The 15,539-nt window shown below is 59.3% G+C and overlaps 2 protein-coding genes across 3 annotated transcripts; one reads left to right on the top strand and one right to left on the bottom strand.

Annotated features, from left to right (window-relative positions):
- Positions 1-467: 467 nt before the first annotated feature.
- On the top strand, positions 468-12,526 carry LOC117651754 (bcl-2-related ovarian killer protein-like). 2 transcript variants are annotated; one of them, XM_034396067.1, is made up of 6 exons: positions 468-948; positions 10,344-10,545; positions 10,625-10,799; positions 10,885-11,201; positions 11,613-11,793; positions 11,882-12,526. In XM_034396067.1, exons 2-6 carry the CDS (start codon positions 10,487-10,489, stop codon positions 12,026-12,028), a joined length of 879 nt encoding a protein of 292 aa, XP_034251958.1. In that variant the 5' UTR covers positions 468-948; positions 10,344-10,486; the 3' UTR covers positions 12,029-12,526. The 2 variants fall into 2 exon arrangements, with proteins under 2 accessions (XP_034251958.1, XP_034251957.1); XM_034396066.1 differs by lacking the exon at positions 468-948 and adding an exon at positions 8,185-8,316.
- On the bottom strand, positions 12,524-15,340 carry LOC117651755 (translationally-controlled tumor protein homolog). The gene is made up of 5 exons (XM_034396068.1): positions 15,186-15,340; positions 13,804-13,874; positions 13,254-13,441; positions 12,837-13,091; positions 12,524-12,744 (listed from the first exon to the last, which is right to left on the bottom strand). The coding sequence occupies exons 1-4, from the start codon at positions 15,211-15,213 to the stop codon at positions 12,860-12,862; spliced, it is 519 nt and encodes a 172-aa protein (XP_034251959.1). The 5' UTR covers positions 15,214-15,340; the 3' UTR covers positions 12,524-12,744; positions 12,837-12,859.
- Between the last annotated feature and the right edge of the window lie 199 nt (positions 15,341-15,539).

Here is a 15,539-nt window from a genome sequence, read left to right on the forward strand (position 1 = left end):
CACGAGGACCGGCCGGTGCGGGGCGCTCACTCCATCCCGCGCCGCGCACCGGCGTGGTCCTGGCGGTGCTGGTCCGCGGTCGGAACGCCGCCAAATGGTTTCCGATAGCCGATTCGGCGCTTCCAAGTCGCGAACGGCCATGCAACGTCGGCGACAACAACTCCGCACAGAGCTCCGCAGAGCTGCCATGCCGACTGGCCTAGCGCCCGCCGGACTGGGGATAGGCAACGCGCGCGCCGCGGCCGCACCATGCTCGGCTCCAGCTCCAGAGGACCAGGACGCCGGCGAAGCGGGCAGCCCGTCACACTGCCTCGCTCGACGGGACGGACCGCGGTCCGCCTTCCCTGCCCCGTGGCCCCTCCAGTCCGCGCGGCGCTGGCCGGGCCGGGCCGAGCGAGGCAGTGTGGCGGGCTGTGGGCCGCGCTAGGCCGCGCGCCGCGCGCCGCGGAGCTCAGTCTGTGGCGAGGCGCGAAGCGTGTCTGGCGGCGCTGTGCACAGACCCTGTTCCGCGCGTTCCGCGCGAGCGACGCGAGTGGACGTGTGTAGACGCGGCCTGGCTTGGCCCGGCCGGCGCGTCGGCGGCTGGAGTTGCTTCGACAGTTCGACCCCCACGGGTTGCGCCTCGTCGCGACAGCCGACGTCAACGAGGCCCGCGGTGTCGACGACTCCAAGTCCGGTGCGTGTCGCCGCGGCACGGCAGAGCGGCAATACAGCCCGGGCCTGAGGACCTCTCCGCGACCGGCAGAAAAAGTGGCCATTGGCAGCGGCCCGGCTTCGCTGTGCTTCGCTGCTGTTGGTTTTCGTTCCGCTCGTGCTGCTTGAATGCCCAAGTGGCAGGTGCATCGTTGCGACATGTTGTCCGCGGCGCGGCGAGGCGCTGCACGCCGCGGCCGCCGGAAACTACCAGTGCAGTGTCCCAGCCGTCCCAGTCGTCTCGGAGCAGCAAAGGTGAGCAGCAGGGCGCGGGGGGAATCATTCGCATCGCTTGTCTCTCTCGCACCCGCACGCGACGCCCCATGAGTGCGAGGGAGACGGCGAAGGCGCAGTGCCCTGCTTACCGCAGATTGATGTTGGGCCGGCCGCGGCCGCGGGGTCACAAGGGCCTTCGTTGGACCGCGGGCGGACCGGGAACCGACAGCAAACCGACTCCAGGGCGCTCCAGGGCGCTCCAGGGCGCTCCAGGGCGCTCCAGGGCGCTCCAGGGCGCTCCAGGGCGCTCCAGGGCGCTCCAGGGCGCTCCAGGGCGCTCCAGGGCGCTCCAGGGCGCTCCAGGGCGCTCCAGGGCGCTCCAGGGCGCTCCAGGGCGCTCCAGGGCGCTCCAGGGCGCTCCAGGGCGCTCCAGGGCGCTCCAGGGCGCTCCAGGGCGCTCCAGGGCGCTCCAGGGCGCTCCAGGGCGCTCCAGGGCAATGGCCGGCCAATCTCAAGGCGGATCGCGCGCCGTGGGCCGTGCGGCTGTGCGGCGCCATCAATCTTGGAGTAACTTATTTAGGCCACTCTATCGGCGGACTCGGATACATTCCGAAGGGACGCTACACAGCACGCAGACAGACAGACAGACAGACAGACAGACAGACAGACAGACAAGACAGACAGACAGACAGACGCAAGACAAATAGACAGATCGACAGCAAAACACTCACGCGGTAAAGACCCCCTCGCCATGACTCGCAGCACGCCGCTGACATTTACAGCCAGCGAAGCTACAGAAAACACGCTCATTCAAACAACGAGGCCGGCCGAGGCAGGCGGAGCCGCTCGCCTCGTGAATCTAGGAAGCAGCAGCTGATTCGAAGAGTCTGTCTCCCTCGCACGTCCCAATGAGGCGCGCCGTGAGAGAGACAGCAGACCGGGTGAGCAGACGGGTGCGGGCACGGCGGCCCCCGGGAGCTTTACAAAGTCTCCACTTTGCGCTATGCGCTGCGCTCCCCTTACAGAGCTGTAAACCGGTATCACGTCGTGACACTGTGGCGGGCTAGGCTCATTCCGAACATTTCGTCGCCTGCCTCGCTCGCACTCATGCGCGACGCCCCGCGAGTGCGAGAGAGAGAGAGAGAGAGAGAGAGAGAGAGAGAGAGAGAGAGAGAGAGAGAGAGAGAGAGAGAGAGAGAGAGAGAGAGAGAGAGAGACAGCCCGGAGTCAGCCTGCACGTCCGCGAAGGGCGGGAAGGGAAGGGCCTTGGGGGTGACAGCGCGCTGCAGGGAGGGGCATGGCGGCAACGCGGCAGCGCGGAGATGCGGCCTTAAATTTCGAGCACGTCGGTTTACTCGTAAATCAAGCCCACTCCCCTTTCCCCTCCTTCTTCTCATTGTTGCTGGCGGCCCGGCGGCCCCGACGGCCCCGAGGGCCCCGATGAACGCTACACTTTAAAGTGAGCGGGACGCGACCCCAATGACGCCCTTCCGTCCCCCTCGAGGTCCCCCCCCCCCTCGCGGGACACGCGCGCGTGCGCTAACAGGGGGCGAATTTGAGCCAAGATACCGCGGCGGCGTTCGAAAAGATAAGCGCCGTTAGGCCGAACAGCGTGTTGCCAACGGTGTAGATTTTGGCATGCGCGCGCCAGTCCCGCCAGTCCCGCCAGCCGGGCGCGCGGCTGCGGTGCGGTCCTGGTGTTATCAAAGGCAAACAGCAGGAGACAATACGGTGTGGTGCCGGCCGAGGCGGGCCGAGGCGGGCCGAGGGCACCAGCAGGTACACCGCGAAACGCACAGCCGTTGAACGCGGGCCAAGTTTGGACAGCATGACTGGCGTCGAGACTGGCGTGGCTTCCCGCCGCGTGTCAGGTGGTGCTATCAAGACCCCGTGTCGCTGTCGGGGCCGGTCGGGCCGGGGCGGTCGGGCCGCTAGTAGTTGTGTGACGACTGACGACGCCGCGGGGAACCCTCGTCAAGCGGTATGAATGAATCATACGCACGGATCAAAATAAGGAGGCCCGGGTCTTCCTTCGCCTTCGCCCACCTCGAGTCCGCTGGGCCGGCCGGACCGCGCCGCCCTGACCCAAATCTCGTTTTCGACTTCGACCGCTCGCTGCGGGCTTCGGCTTCGCCCTGGTGACGCTCGCACTCGAACGGGAAGAGATTTCCAAGGCAACGCACAGTGGGCCAGAAGACCGGTGGAGGTGGCGAAAAACCGATGGATTGCTGTCCGAACGAGGAATCCGATGGTGCGGTCACACACGTTCAGTTCGAGCCCTGTTTCACTAATAGTGACTCTGGAGCTCAAAAGGCGTCTAGAATTTTGGCCGCCTCCACCGGTCTTCTGGCCCACTGTGCAACGGGGCGGAGTTCTCGTTTGTCGACGTTGAGAAAGCACTGCGAGGACCTACACGGCGAAAAGGACAGAAAACGAGGAGAACGAACGCGCCAAGCCAAACTTGCGAAACGACGGAATCGGAGTGCGATCGGAGGGGATCGAGGACTGCATGCATATCGTGTAATTGGGAGTCCGGCCGGCCTGCGCGCTGTCTCTCTCGCACTCGAGGGACGTCCCAGTAAGGGAGCGAGAGAGACAGAGCGACGATCCTTCGGCGTGAGGCGGCCAGTGAGGCAGTACGAAGGCGGCTTTACGACGGCATTACTCCTCGCCGGCCTCGTTGGAGGAGTGGAGGAGCTGGAGGAGTTGGGGGCGGCACGGCTCGGCGCGGCGGAGACGCAGCGCGCAGCACTCGCTCGCAAGTCGAGTCCGGGTTGTTGCTGTTGGTGCTAACTGAACGGACTGCGAGCGGCGTGGAGCGGCGCGAGTCTTCCCGCCCCGCTCCGGGCCACTCAGGCTGGCTCCGAACAGCGGTCTCGCCGCCGTCCCCCTCGCACCCCGACGCCACGCCCCGAGTGCGAGAGAGAGAGACCCGCGTTTCAGCACGGCCCGGCGGCCGGCCAGCCGTGCAGAAACAATGGTCAGTTCCGAAGATGAATGGCAAGTCGCATAAAACGGCGAGGCTGCGCGGCCGCCTTGCCTTTCGCGTACACCCAAAACGCTGCTGCACATTGATAAAACTCGTTGTGCACACTGTAAAGCAAAGCGTAAAGCGCAAAGCGAGCGTCGGTTGCGACGGGGAAGTGCGAGCCGGAGCCATTCATTAGGGGATTTCCTTATGGGAGCCGCGCCGACGTGGCCGCCGTCGTTGGCATAAGTGGAATGGGCAGGATAAGTGTGGAAAGAAGATCGCGCGCCGGGCGGGACGGGAGTCACCTGTTGTTTTTCGGTGGCCACCGCGCGCTGCGTTAGCGGGCTGTGGACTGTGGACTGCGGACGCGGTGCGGACAATTTTGGGTCGTTAAAGGCCGCAGAAAGGCGCGCTCGCCTTCTATTAATGTGCCCCTGGACTTGATCCCGGCTAGAGCCAGCTGGAGCACGCCGGCCGGCTCTGTCTCTCTCGCACGCCGAGGCACGGCCCGTGAGAGCGAGAGAGACAGAGCGAGGCGCGCAGGCCGGCAATCACAGCGGCCTGCCAGGCCTGCCAGCCTGCGTACGCCGGTAATGATGTCCCCAGCCCGCCGATTTGAAACTGGCGCCGTCGACGCCTTGGTCCGTCTCTGTTTTTTTTTTAATGCCCGATGATTCGGATCTCCGCGTTTAATCACTCCTCCGCTCCGGAGACGTCATCGTGACGTCATAATTGCGTCCAGCCTGCAGGGAGAACGAAGAAACAAAACGGAAAAACACGGGAGGGAACAAAAAGAGCGCCCGGCGATTAGCGGACGCGCGTCCAAGCTCGCTCTCGGCCTCTCGGTTGCGGCAATTTGTGTTCGCGTCGCCCGGAGCCGCGATGCGCGATGTTCGCAGTTTGGTGCTGCAGGCGCCGCGCGGTTGGCGACACTGCTGTTTCCGTGGTTTCCGGCCGTGCGGTGCCGTGCGGGTGGCGGCGCTGAGTGTCTGGCCAGCGCGCCAAAGCGCGCCAAGGGCCCGGAGGCACGGGGCGGAGCGGGCGGAGCCACTGGCCGCCTCTGGCCAGGCTCGGGCGTGCCACGGCCGCGCTCGGACAGAGTTCCTACACCCAAAAAAAAACTATACACACACCAAAAAAAATTTCAATAAAACACGTGTGAAAATACGTAGGGGAGAGATTCATTGAAATTCTAGTTGTAAGTTGATGGAGTAACCGAGAGAGCTTCGCAGTGGAAACAAACGACTGCAATAACAGTGACTGAGTGAGTCCGGCTGCTCGCCATGCCACGCCCTGGCGCGCCCCGTTTGACTGATTCCGAGCGCTCTGTCTCTCTCGCACTCGTGGGGCGTGCCGTGCAGGTGCGAGAGAGACAGGGCGACGAAAACCGCTCTCAGTGTGCCGGTGTCCGTGGCGGTCCACCTACAGAGCTACGCAAAGCGACGCCAAGCCACGCCAAGCCACGCCAAGCAATCCGACCATCCATCAAGACGCTGTCGTTGTTCGTGACACTGCCAAAAATGCGTTCGGTTCGGATTCGTCGTGTCAATCGGGGCGGGGCCAGCAGTCGCCGTAATTAATTAATCGAAGCGTTTTTCTTGCGTTGAAAAATGACTGCAAGCGAGTCCACTCTAGGCACGGCTCGGCTCGCGTGCGGGTTCTCCTAGCGAGTGTTTTTCGGCCGGCACACACGATGAAGGATTCCAATTATGGCTCTATGATTGACTGGAGGCATTAGCATGAGTAGCTCCTTAATTTGGCCCAGCTTTGTTCGCCGTCACGCGACCGGCGCTGAAAAATGACACCAAAACGAGCGGCGGCAAAACACAGAAAAACGGCCGATCGGCGGCGCGACGTTCGAGGCAGCCAAACCGCGCTCTCCGTTCAAGGACTCGGATGGCGTCAATGAAGCAAGTCCCTGAAAAGGAGGGACACCCTCGAGGGAATCTCCATTTTTCGGCGCCGGGGAGATGGGGATCTCGCCGAAATTGAACTACCGTACACTGCGAGAGTGAATGGCTCGCACTTCTGCTTGTTTATCCGAAGGCGGGAGGAAGGCAAGGCCCGAGCCTTGTCGACTAGAATTTTAATCGCAGAGCATCGCAGCGCGAGGCGAGACTGGCGAGACGCGGGCCGTGCCGTGCCGTGCCGTGCCGTGCCGCGCCGGGCCGGGCCGCGCATACGCAGCGACGAATTACCTGCCGCCCCGTTGCCTGGCTGCCCCGGCCGCCCCGGCGGCCCCGGCGGCCGGCTCGGCATTGAATTTGATTACGGAATACGCGTGTCAAACGAGCAGCGGAATGGCCGCTTTTCCACGCCGCCATTTTTGTTATTTTTCCAGTGCAGTGGACTATCAGATGGCGGTGGCCCACACTCGAGTTGCCGTTTGGCTGCATCCTATTAAACAGGTCGCCTCGGCGGGGCGGGGCGGTGCGGCGCGGCCGGCCGGCAGTGCTCCGCTCCGCCTCTCTGTCGCTCTGCGGCCTGCTGGCGTCCAGCCGCGACTTGCGGCCCTGCTCCGCGGGCTGGGGCCGCGGGGGCGTCTCGGGTGACGCTAGATTTGCGTCGCCGAGCCTGATTGGAGCCGACAGCGGCCACGGCCGACAGTGTAGGCAACCCGCGGCGCCCCGCGGAGCCATCCAGGATCCGGGCGGGACGCCGACGGAGGCCAAGACTGCCGCGCCGTGAGGCAAAGGGTCGCCGTCGAGACGCCGCGCCGCGGCCGGGCTGGAGCGCGTCCAACGTTGACACAATGTCCACTCGCGACGGGGCATCCCATCCCTAGCAATGCAGGGTTCGCCAGCTCCATGCCGCCAGCGCGTCAGCCTGCATCCTGCGGCCTGCAGGGCCTGCACTGCATCCGATTACGGCCAGCGGTTCTTCGCGGCACGCCCCGCGAGTGCGAGAGAGACAGAGCGACGGCACCGCTGCTCGGAATGAGTCTGCAGCTGCGGACTAGATTAATCCCGTGCAATCCTCGGCCGTCCTCGGCAGCCTTCCGTCGCGGTGCTGCTCGGCTCGGCTCGGCGCGGCCAGGAGGTGCACTATGAAATGACATCTCTCGTCCTCACGTCGTTGTCCGCCGCGGCCCCCACCGCCTCCACCGCCTCCCCTGCACGGCCTGCAAACTAATGGTATTCCGCACGCGTTCCCTCCCCCTCCCCCTCTCTCTCCCGCTCTGCCTCCGCGGCGCGGCGGCGTGTCCTCCTCGTTTTATTCGCGCGTTGCGCAACCCTTTCGTTGACAGTGTAGCTCCTTTTCTCGCAGTGTGGCGCCGGGCCACCTCTGTCCAATACCTTGCGCCGCGTCACTGTAGAAAGCGGCTAATCTTGGCGCCGTGGCCGTGGCGGACCCAAGGCTGGCCGGCCAAGGCTGCCAAGGCTCTTCCGGGGACGGCAGGCCGAGCACTGTAACTGTCCGGGAAGGGGCCGTCAACGTCAACCCGAGTCCTGCCTCGGCCTCGCCAACAATCCCTCCCCTCCGTTCCTCCCCCTTCGCGCCCCGCGCCGGACAGGACAGTGTGGGTCCTTAATGAGGACACCACACTGTGCAGTTCCTCTCCTCTCCTTTTTTCGCGGAGGCACGGCGGCGCCGATAACATCGGCTGCCTATTAGGGGCGGGGCATCGGCGGGCCTCTGTCTCTCTCGCACTCACGGCGTCCCCTCTAGGTGCGAGAGAGACAGAGCGATGGGATCAGTCAGCGGTGCCAGCTAGCGGCAGCGGCCCCCTTCCTCCTGTCTGCACTGCAGCATCGCCGAGGCGGGGCCCGGCCGCCCTCCGCCGCGCCTCGCGCCCGCGGACGCCAGGGTAGGCAGCCCAACCGGCACGGCGACTTCTCGCTCCTCGCGGCCACTACACTGGCGGCGAGGCGGCACGCGACTGGCGACATTTTTTTTTGCGCGCGGGAGGGAATTCCCTAACGGAGCGTTACCTCGGCGTGCTGGTTTCCGTTCGCTGTTATCTCGGGGGAGAGATTACACGGTCTTGGCTGCCCCGTGTCCGGGCAGTGTCCGGGCAGTGCCGCCACCGGGCGGTGCGCGGGGGCGGCAGGGCAGGGCAGGGCAGGGCAGGGCAGGCGGCATCCGCAGTGCTGGCGCGGGCCCGTCCGCCGCCGGGTCGGGTCCACGGCGGGTCAGACGCGACAGACTACGCGCCTCCGCGTGTCCGCGTCGGGCGCGGTGGCGCGGTTCGGTTCGGTTCAGGTTTTCTGGTTCGGCCGCAAGATGGCGCGGCGTGTCGGCGGGCGCCGCGGCCGATTGGCACACTGCAGTCGGTCAGTGGCACCGGCGTGCCGCGTGCCGCACCGTATCGTCGCGACCTTCTTGCCGTCCCCGGCGACCCGTCACCCGCCGTCACCGCGACCCTGCGTCACCGCGACCCGCCGCCGCCGCGACCCACCACCAGGACGGTGCCTCCGGCGCCATGACGTCACGAGGTAGGCAACGCGACGGCCTGCGGCCTGCCGACTGCGTCCGGCCAGCGGACAGGCAGGCAGTGGCAGGCGGCAGGCATCGCGCGGGGGCGGCCAGGGGGCGGCCAGGGGGCGGCCAGGGGGCGGCGAGATGCAGCGCTTGATACAGCCGGGTGACATTAGCCGCGCGCTGCCGCCGGATCATTCGGGTCAAGGGTTCCGCGTCGGACAGCCGATATCGCTACACCACGCCGACTTTTTTCCCTTCCTTTTTCCCGCCGAGTTCTTTTTGGAAACCTGTCTTTTCAAATCTGAACAACTCTTTTCCTTTTTTCTTTTTTCACTTTCGCCTTTGCGGCTGGGGGCCGTGCGGCGGGCTGCCCGTGCGTGCGATAGCGGCCGTTTAGGTTTTTCTTGAAATGCCGCCAGAGGCAGGCCTTTGGCGGGCCGGCCGCATCGGCCGCATCCCGGCCACGGCTGTTTGTTTTGAGACGTCGGTGATGCGGATAGATCAATCAAGAAAAGGGAATGGGGTGGCGCAGCGCAAGGGAAGTCCGACCCGCGGCGCGCGCCGGCCGGCTACGTGCTCGTCTTTGTCGGCTTGCGTGCACTACCGCTTACTTTTTTTTTTTTATTTTTTAATGCGCGGGTCGCTCGGTCGTGACTGGCACGCCGCACTCGTGTAACAGGGACGCACGAGTTTTGTCCGAGGCTGCAACGCCGATGATATGCGATCGATGCCCGGCCACGACGTGCTCTTCGCGGCAACCGCTTGCCGGCCTGCCGAAAGGAAAAAAAACAAAACAGGGCAATAAATGTGAGGAAGCGAGTACACACTGTCAAACATCTGAGTTGTCATGGGAGCTTTAATGACAGCGAGCGAAGACATTGTCATTATTTTCAACTGATGAAACTGTCATCCACGATTTTGCCGAACACGGTTCTACAGTGTGCAAGTGTCATGTTTCCTCAGCGTCAACTTCGATTCACCAGGAGGAGGGACGCGCCACACACACAGAAATTATTTTTTAAGAAAACACGTTCTGCGCAAAGCAAGGGGTCTTCGTCACCGGTACTGGCTGCTTCTTCGTCTTGCGCCTCCGGCTCCACTTTTTACAGTGTGTACTTTGGCCACGCACGTTTCTGCGCTGCGTGGGCCGTGCCGTGCCGGGCCGGGCCTTGCTGCGGTGTCGTGAGGCTCTCTGGGGCCTGGCCTTCCCTTCGAACAGAGAGCGGCTCGATGGCGATCGGCACCAGAGTGGCAGCTCCGGGCCAGCCGTCTGATTCCGAGCACTGCTTTCGTCGCTCTGTCTCTGTCGCGCTCATGGGGCGGTCCGTTGGGGTGCGAGAGAGACAGAGCGACGAAGCAGTGTTCGGAATCAGACGGCAAGCGGGCAAAACGGGCAAGCCACCTCACGAACCAGCTCCATTACGCTACACTCCCGAAACATCGCCGAGGCGGCAACGGCAGGGCAAGCAGAGGCAGGGTGTGTGTGCGTGTGTGTGAATTCATTAGTGTCCAGGAGCCTTATCACGCCAAAGATAGTACGTCCGGTCCGGCTCCCTTCCGCAAAGAGATGCGGGTGCGAGGAACATTACGCGCAGTTTCTCTGCCTTTCTAGATGAACGTCCCCCTCCCCCGCTTTTTATACACACATATACACTCACACACTCACACACACAAAGGGGAAGGTGTGGGCGTGATGCGCGGTCGGAAGTTATCAGCACGATAAGCCCTTCCATACAGTGCCGATGGTGGCCGAGGGCGCCTGCTGGTGGAGGCAGCGCGTCATCTGCCCTCCCCGAGGCCCTCCCCGAGGCCCTGGCCGCCCTGCCCGGCTGGCCGCCACCGCCAGATAGCAGATTAGCCGGACTCGGGTTTGAACAAATGGGATGACACGGAGCGCGAAGCGATTGATTGGAACATCGATCGAGCCGGGCCATCGGGCCATCGGGCCGTGTTTGCAGTGTGACAGACAGGTTGGGTCTTCAGGTTGCCCCGGTGACTTTGAAAGCGAAACGAAAACAACATAAACCCTCTGTGTCCACAGATGACGGCCCCGAGCAGTGGCAGCAGCAGCGCCAGCAGGAGGAGGAGGTAGACGACGGGGAGGACGGCGAGGACGGCGAGGACGTCGAGGAGGAGCCCGCGAGCGACGACGCGACCCCGGACGCGACCCCCGACCCCGGCGCCATGCCGAGCGACGCCCTCGGCGGCCTGGGGCTGGCCCCGGCGTCGGGCAACGTCCTCAGGTGGGCAGCAGCCGGGCCGGTGCATTCCAAAATGAAACAAGAAACCGAAGCGAAAGTGATTTTCTTTTTTGCGGTGTAGGTCGAGGCGGAAAATGAGCACGCCGGCGGCGCTGCTGGGCGACCACCACGCCCACATGGCGCAGATGGCGGCCATGATGCCCCGGAGGAGGTTCAGCAACGTGAGCGACGTGGTCTCCAGGAAGCTGTCCAGCACCATCGGCTGGAGGACGGCGCCGGCGCACTCCAAGATAGTGGTGAGTGGCGGTGGCCACGGGCGGGGCGGCGCTGCGCAGCGCGCGAAATAGATAAAGCACTTGTACGTTTCTTCTTCCGTTCCAGGAGATCGTGTCGCAGGGCAAGGCGCTGTGCGGCCAGTACATCCGGTCGCGGCTCAAGCGGGCCGGCCTGTTCGACCGGAAATGCGGGCTGCAGCGACTCCGGTCGGCGGCGACCCTCAACGCGCCGCAGGGCCTGGCCGGTGCGGACTCCCTGCTCTCCATGCACTCCCTGCGCGAGGTCTTCTCGGAGCTCAACTTGGTGGGCCTGGAGCTGGAGCGGCGCCACCCCAAGGTGTACACCGGCGTGGCCCGCCAGGCCGCCCCGGGGCCCATCGTGTCGGACAAGGCGGCCGCCACCGCCCTCACGGCCGTGGGAAGGTGAGGACCTCGGCAACGTCGGGGACGTGGGGCCGACCCGGCGGCGGGCAGCGAGGACGTTGGGATGCCTATCCGCCAGGCGCCCTGTTCGCCAGTCGCCACGCCATCTCTCGGTCGCTTTGCTGGGCGAATGAAACGGTGGTTCCCATTTAGTCCACCTTCAGCGCCTGTGAGGTAGGCCACGGCCTCGGCCAGCGACACACCGGTGTGGAGACGGAGGCCTACCTCGCTCCTGACAGGGGCGCGGTAGGCCACCGTCTCCACACCGGTGTGTTGCCGGCCTGGGCGATGGCCTACCTCACAGTCGCTAAAAGTCGCGCAAGCAAGCCGTTGCTCGCTAGGAGCGGGCAGCTTCGGTCCCCGCCCCTTGGTCCTCGGTCGCGCGTAACTCAGAGCAACTTATCTTCTCAGGGACCTGCTGAAGCACGACGTGACGTGGGGCAAGGTGGTGGCCCTGTACGCCGTGGCGGGCGCCCTGGCCGTGGACTGCGTCCGGCAGGGGCACCCCGAGTACCTCCACGCTCTGGTGGCGGCCGTCGGCCAGCTGCTGGAGGACGACCTGGCGCCCTGGATCGCCGACAACGGAGGATGGGTACGGTGCGCGGTGCGCGCTGCGCTTGCGCGTAGCTTGCCAGACAGAGAAATGGCTGATTCTCACAATTCTGTTCTTCCGTCCGCAGGTCGCTCTGGTGCAGCACTGCACGCGCGGCATCGCTGACGGCGAGGTGTCGGTGGCCGTGGTGGCCGCCCTCATCTGTGCCGTCATGGCGGCCGTGCTCGGGGCGGTGCTCATGCTGCGGGGCCTCGGCAAGTTCGCCCTCATCTAGGACCGGACAGTGGCGGCGTTGGCCTGGCCACGCTCTTCAGAACTCAAGGGCTCGGACTTGTGAATGAATCGGATCGGACAGAGCCACCGGATCCGGAACCGTGTGGGGCTGAGGCTGTGTGTGACAGACCAGCCGAGCCCTCAGCGGCTGTGGGCTGCGGCGCGTTGACTAGGCCATTCATTTTGAGATAAGTGGGGGCCATCCAAGATGCGGGTCAACCACGCCGCGACCAAGCCAACGAGACAACTTCCTACGAAGCGACACCTGAATCTCTTCAGTTCCCAAGCATAGGAACTCACCCTAAGTTAGTAGAAAGACTTGTGATAAATGTGCCAAATATAGCTAGATTCATTTTAGTGACATTAACTGGTAAAGCAGCAATGTGTTGAATAGGTCGCCAGAAAAGAAGAGAAGATTCACAGGGGAGAACATTTACTTGTCTCTGACACTTCATTGGACACATTGGATCAAATAATAAAACTTGATTTCAAACAATTACATAGAAAAAGGTGGTTGAATTTATTTTTCCTAAAATTTCATACCCACATGAGGTTTAGTATAAATATTTTGGTTTCTTGCAATGTCTTTCCCCATCCTCCAGTAAAAATAAATACAAAAACTGGTCTGAGCCTTATTTACAATCATAAAAGCAGTGCTTCAGCAGATACACTCCACATGTTTCCACACTGAATAGTTCTTTATTTTGTTAGTTAAACCTGAAAGAGAAAAAAAATACAAAGAATTAAACTACTGCATCCTGTAATGTTGATTCAGATACATGGAAGAAAAGCATGGTGGTAATACCTACATTTAGCACTTTGCAGTCCATGATTAAAACTTCTCCTCTTCCAGACCGTGTTTGAAGAACATACAGACTGGCACACTGTCACCGTCGATGTCACGGTACTCAACCATGGCAACCATGCCATCAACATCCATGGATTCACCGGTGAAGAACTGGAGGTCCTTAAACCTGCCAAGGACATCCTTCATGTATTTGTTGATGTTGTTTTTGAAGACGTCAACCTGCTCAGGATCTCTCTCCTGGAGCTTTTCAACGAGCCTGCAACAAAAGAAACACCACTTAGTACCCAAGCTTGACAGCCTGAACATGTGAAGCAACTGTGCACTTCAAGCGATTGAAACAATTAGGAGTCTTAAGGCTCTGTCATTTAACAAGGCATGACAAGGCATTTCTAATCATAGCCTTAAACAAGACACTTACTTCTTCATGTAGTCCTTAAGGTAGAGGGTGTAGGACTTCTTGTCACCGAAGGCAAAGCACTCGGTAAGTCGGTGGTTCAGAACAATATCAACTCCTGACTCAACAGTAGTCTCGGTACCTTCGTCAGCTTCCTCAGCAGATGGGTTGGCACCGTCGATTTGAACATCTCCCTGCTTCCGTTGAATCAGCTGTTGAACAGAGACATTAATTAACACACATTCACTAACAAAATTTTAAAACCAAAAGATCTAATTGAGTGTTCATCCATATCTACATGTGAAGAGGTAAGAGAGACCATTCACACTCGCAAATAAGGACATTACTTTGGCATACATTGCTCCAAGCAAACTAAAGAGAATGCCCGGTATTAGAGTATGCAAAACCATAATTCAATTTAAGTTATAAGGCGTTTTCTAATCACAGAGTAGCGAGTGTCAGCATAGATAACCTTCACACAATATTATGGATGGTAGTCTAGCACAAATTGCTCAAAGTAAACTTGAAAGAGAAAGCAATATTGAAGTTTAAGTTTCAAACAGACAAAACTTACCTTGCCATAGACTTCATACATGACTTCATCAACCAGCTTAATTTTGTAGGTGTCTGAGAACATCTCATCACCTGTAACACAAAAACAAAGGACATGATAAATCAATCCAATATCTATTGGTTATAAAATTCTACCAGATCTACATTTCAATTAACACTCCTTCAGGTCCAAGTAATCTGACCTCTCAGTATCCTTTTGGAAACTAACATTGAAGTTCTCTTGAACCTCTTCTATATCAAGTGATCATCATAGACGGTCAGAGCTAAAATTTATCCATCAAACCAGTGTTTCAAAGATGACCTGACCTCTCAGTATCCTTTTGGAAACTTACATTGGGGTTCTCTTGAACCTCTTCTACATCAAGTGATCATCATAAACGGTCAGTGCTAAAATTTACCTATCGCGCCTGTGTGACACAGAAGAAACCAGAATTCTCAGTATCCTTTTGGAAACTAACATTGAGGTTCACTTGAGAACCTCTTCTACATCAAGTGATCATCATATTCTGTCAGAGCTTAATATTATCTATCACGCCTGTCAAAGAAGAAATCTGACCTCTCAGTATCCTTTTGGAAACTAACATTGGGGTTCTCTTGAACCTCTTCTACATCAAGTGATCATCATAATCGGTCAGAGCTCAAATTTATCTATCAGGCCAGCGTGTAAAAGAAGTTTCACAGAACCACATCAAAATCAAGTGGTTGTCATAAAAGGTCACAGTCCTGAATGACAAGAAGAAACCTAACAAGATCCTTAGGGGAGTAAAATTTACAGTGAAGTTTCAAATAAGTAGTACTGTGCAAAAAGGGACATTAAATGAAACAGTCTCTCCTCTGCACAGGTGAGGTCACCAGTCCGAGTTCAAAAGACGTCAAAAAACATATGGCATTACTGTGTCGCTATGAGTCACTGGTCAGTTTGACACAGATGAACAAGCAACATAGGAACCCTAACCTCTACTGAGATACAGATGTTTGACTCAAACATTGATTGTGAGGAACAATAATAGGTCCATTAAAATTGTGAGACCGCCAAGTGATAAGACTGTTCACTTGTACTGATTGAAACGGGATTAATTTTAAAACACCGGTGCATAATTAGAGGGGTGTTAACGTCACCATACGTTATGTAAACAAACGTTATCAGTGGATCTAACCTTGCCACATACAACTCCTACAGAATATAAAAGGAATGTACGGAACATTTTTGAACGAAAGTATAGAGTTCAACGGGACCAAAATTAACGGACAACCTGTGGACGTCATGACATGCCCACGGTCATGCCCGTCGCACCACTGTTAACGAATTTCAGACAAAATTAAGGGCGACCATGGAAGTTAAATATCTTAAAAATCGTGCGAAAAATCGTCAATTATACAAACCTGTAATGATATCCTTATAGATCTTCATTTTGGAAGATGGGGAAAGATATTAACGGCGTCGGCCGAAAGCAACGTAAACCTTACTCGCGGCGAACCGGAAAGGAAGAGCGAAAGGCGGGAAGAAGAAAAGAAAGAAAGCTTCGGGTGTGTTCGTGTCCTCGTGGGCGTGTCTGACCAGATTTAAATTTTAATTCAGTTTCAAGCTGTTGCAAGGTAAAGGCTAGCGTAAAATCTAGTGAAAAATTGAATTTGATTCTTATTTGTTCTTCAATGAAGCAGAGAGTAAAGCAAGATGTGGTGGGTGATCTCTGCCTCCAGTGGCGCGAAGATTTGAATCTGGTTTGTATGATCAGG

This window comes from Thrips palmi, unplaced genomic scaffold (assembly GCF_012932325.1).
Source record: "Thrips palmi isolate BJ-2018 unplaced genomic scaffold, TpBJ-2018v1 HiC_scaffold_6, whole genome shotgun sequence".
NCBI classification, from domain to species: Eukaryota; Metazoa; Arthropoda; class Insecta; order Thysanoptera; family Thripidae; genus Thrips; species Thrips palmi.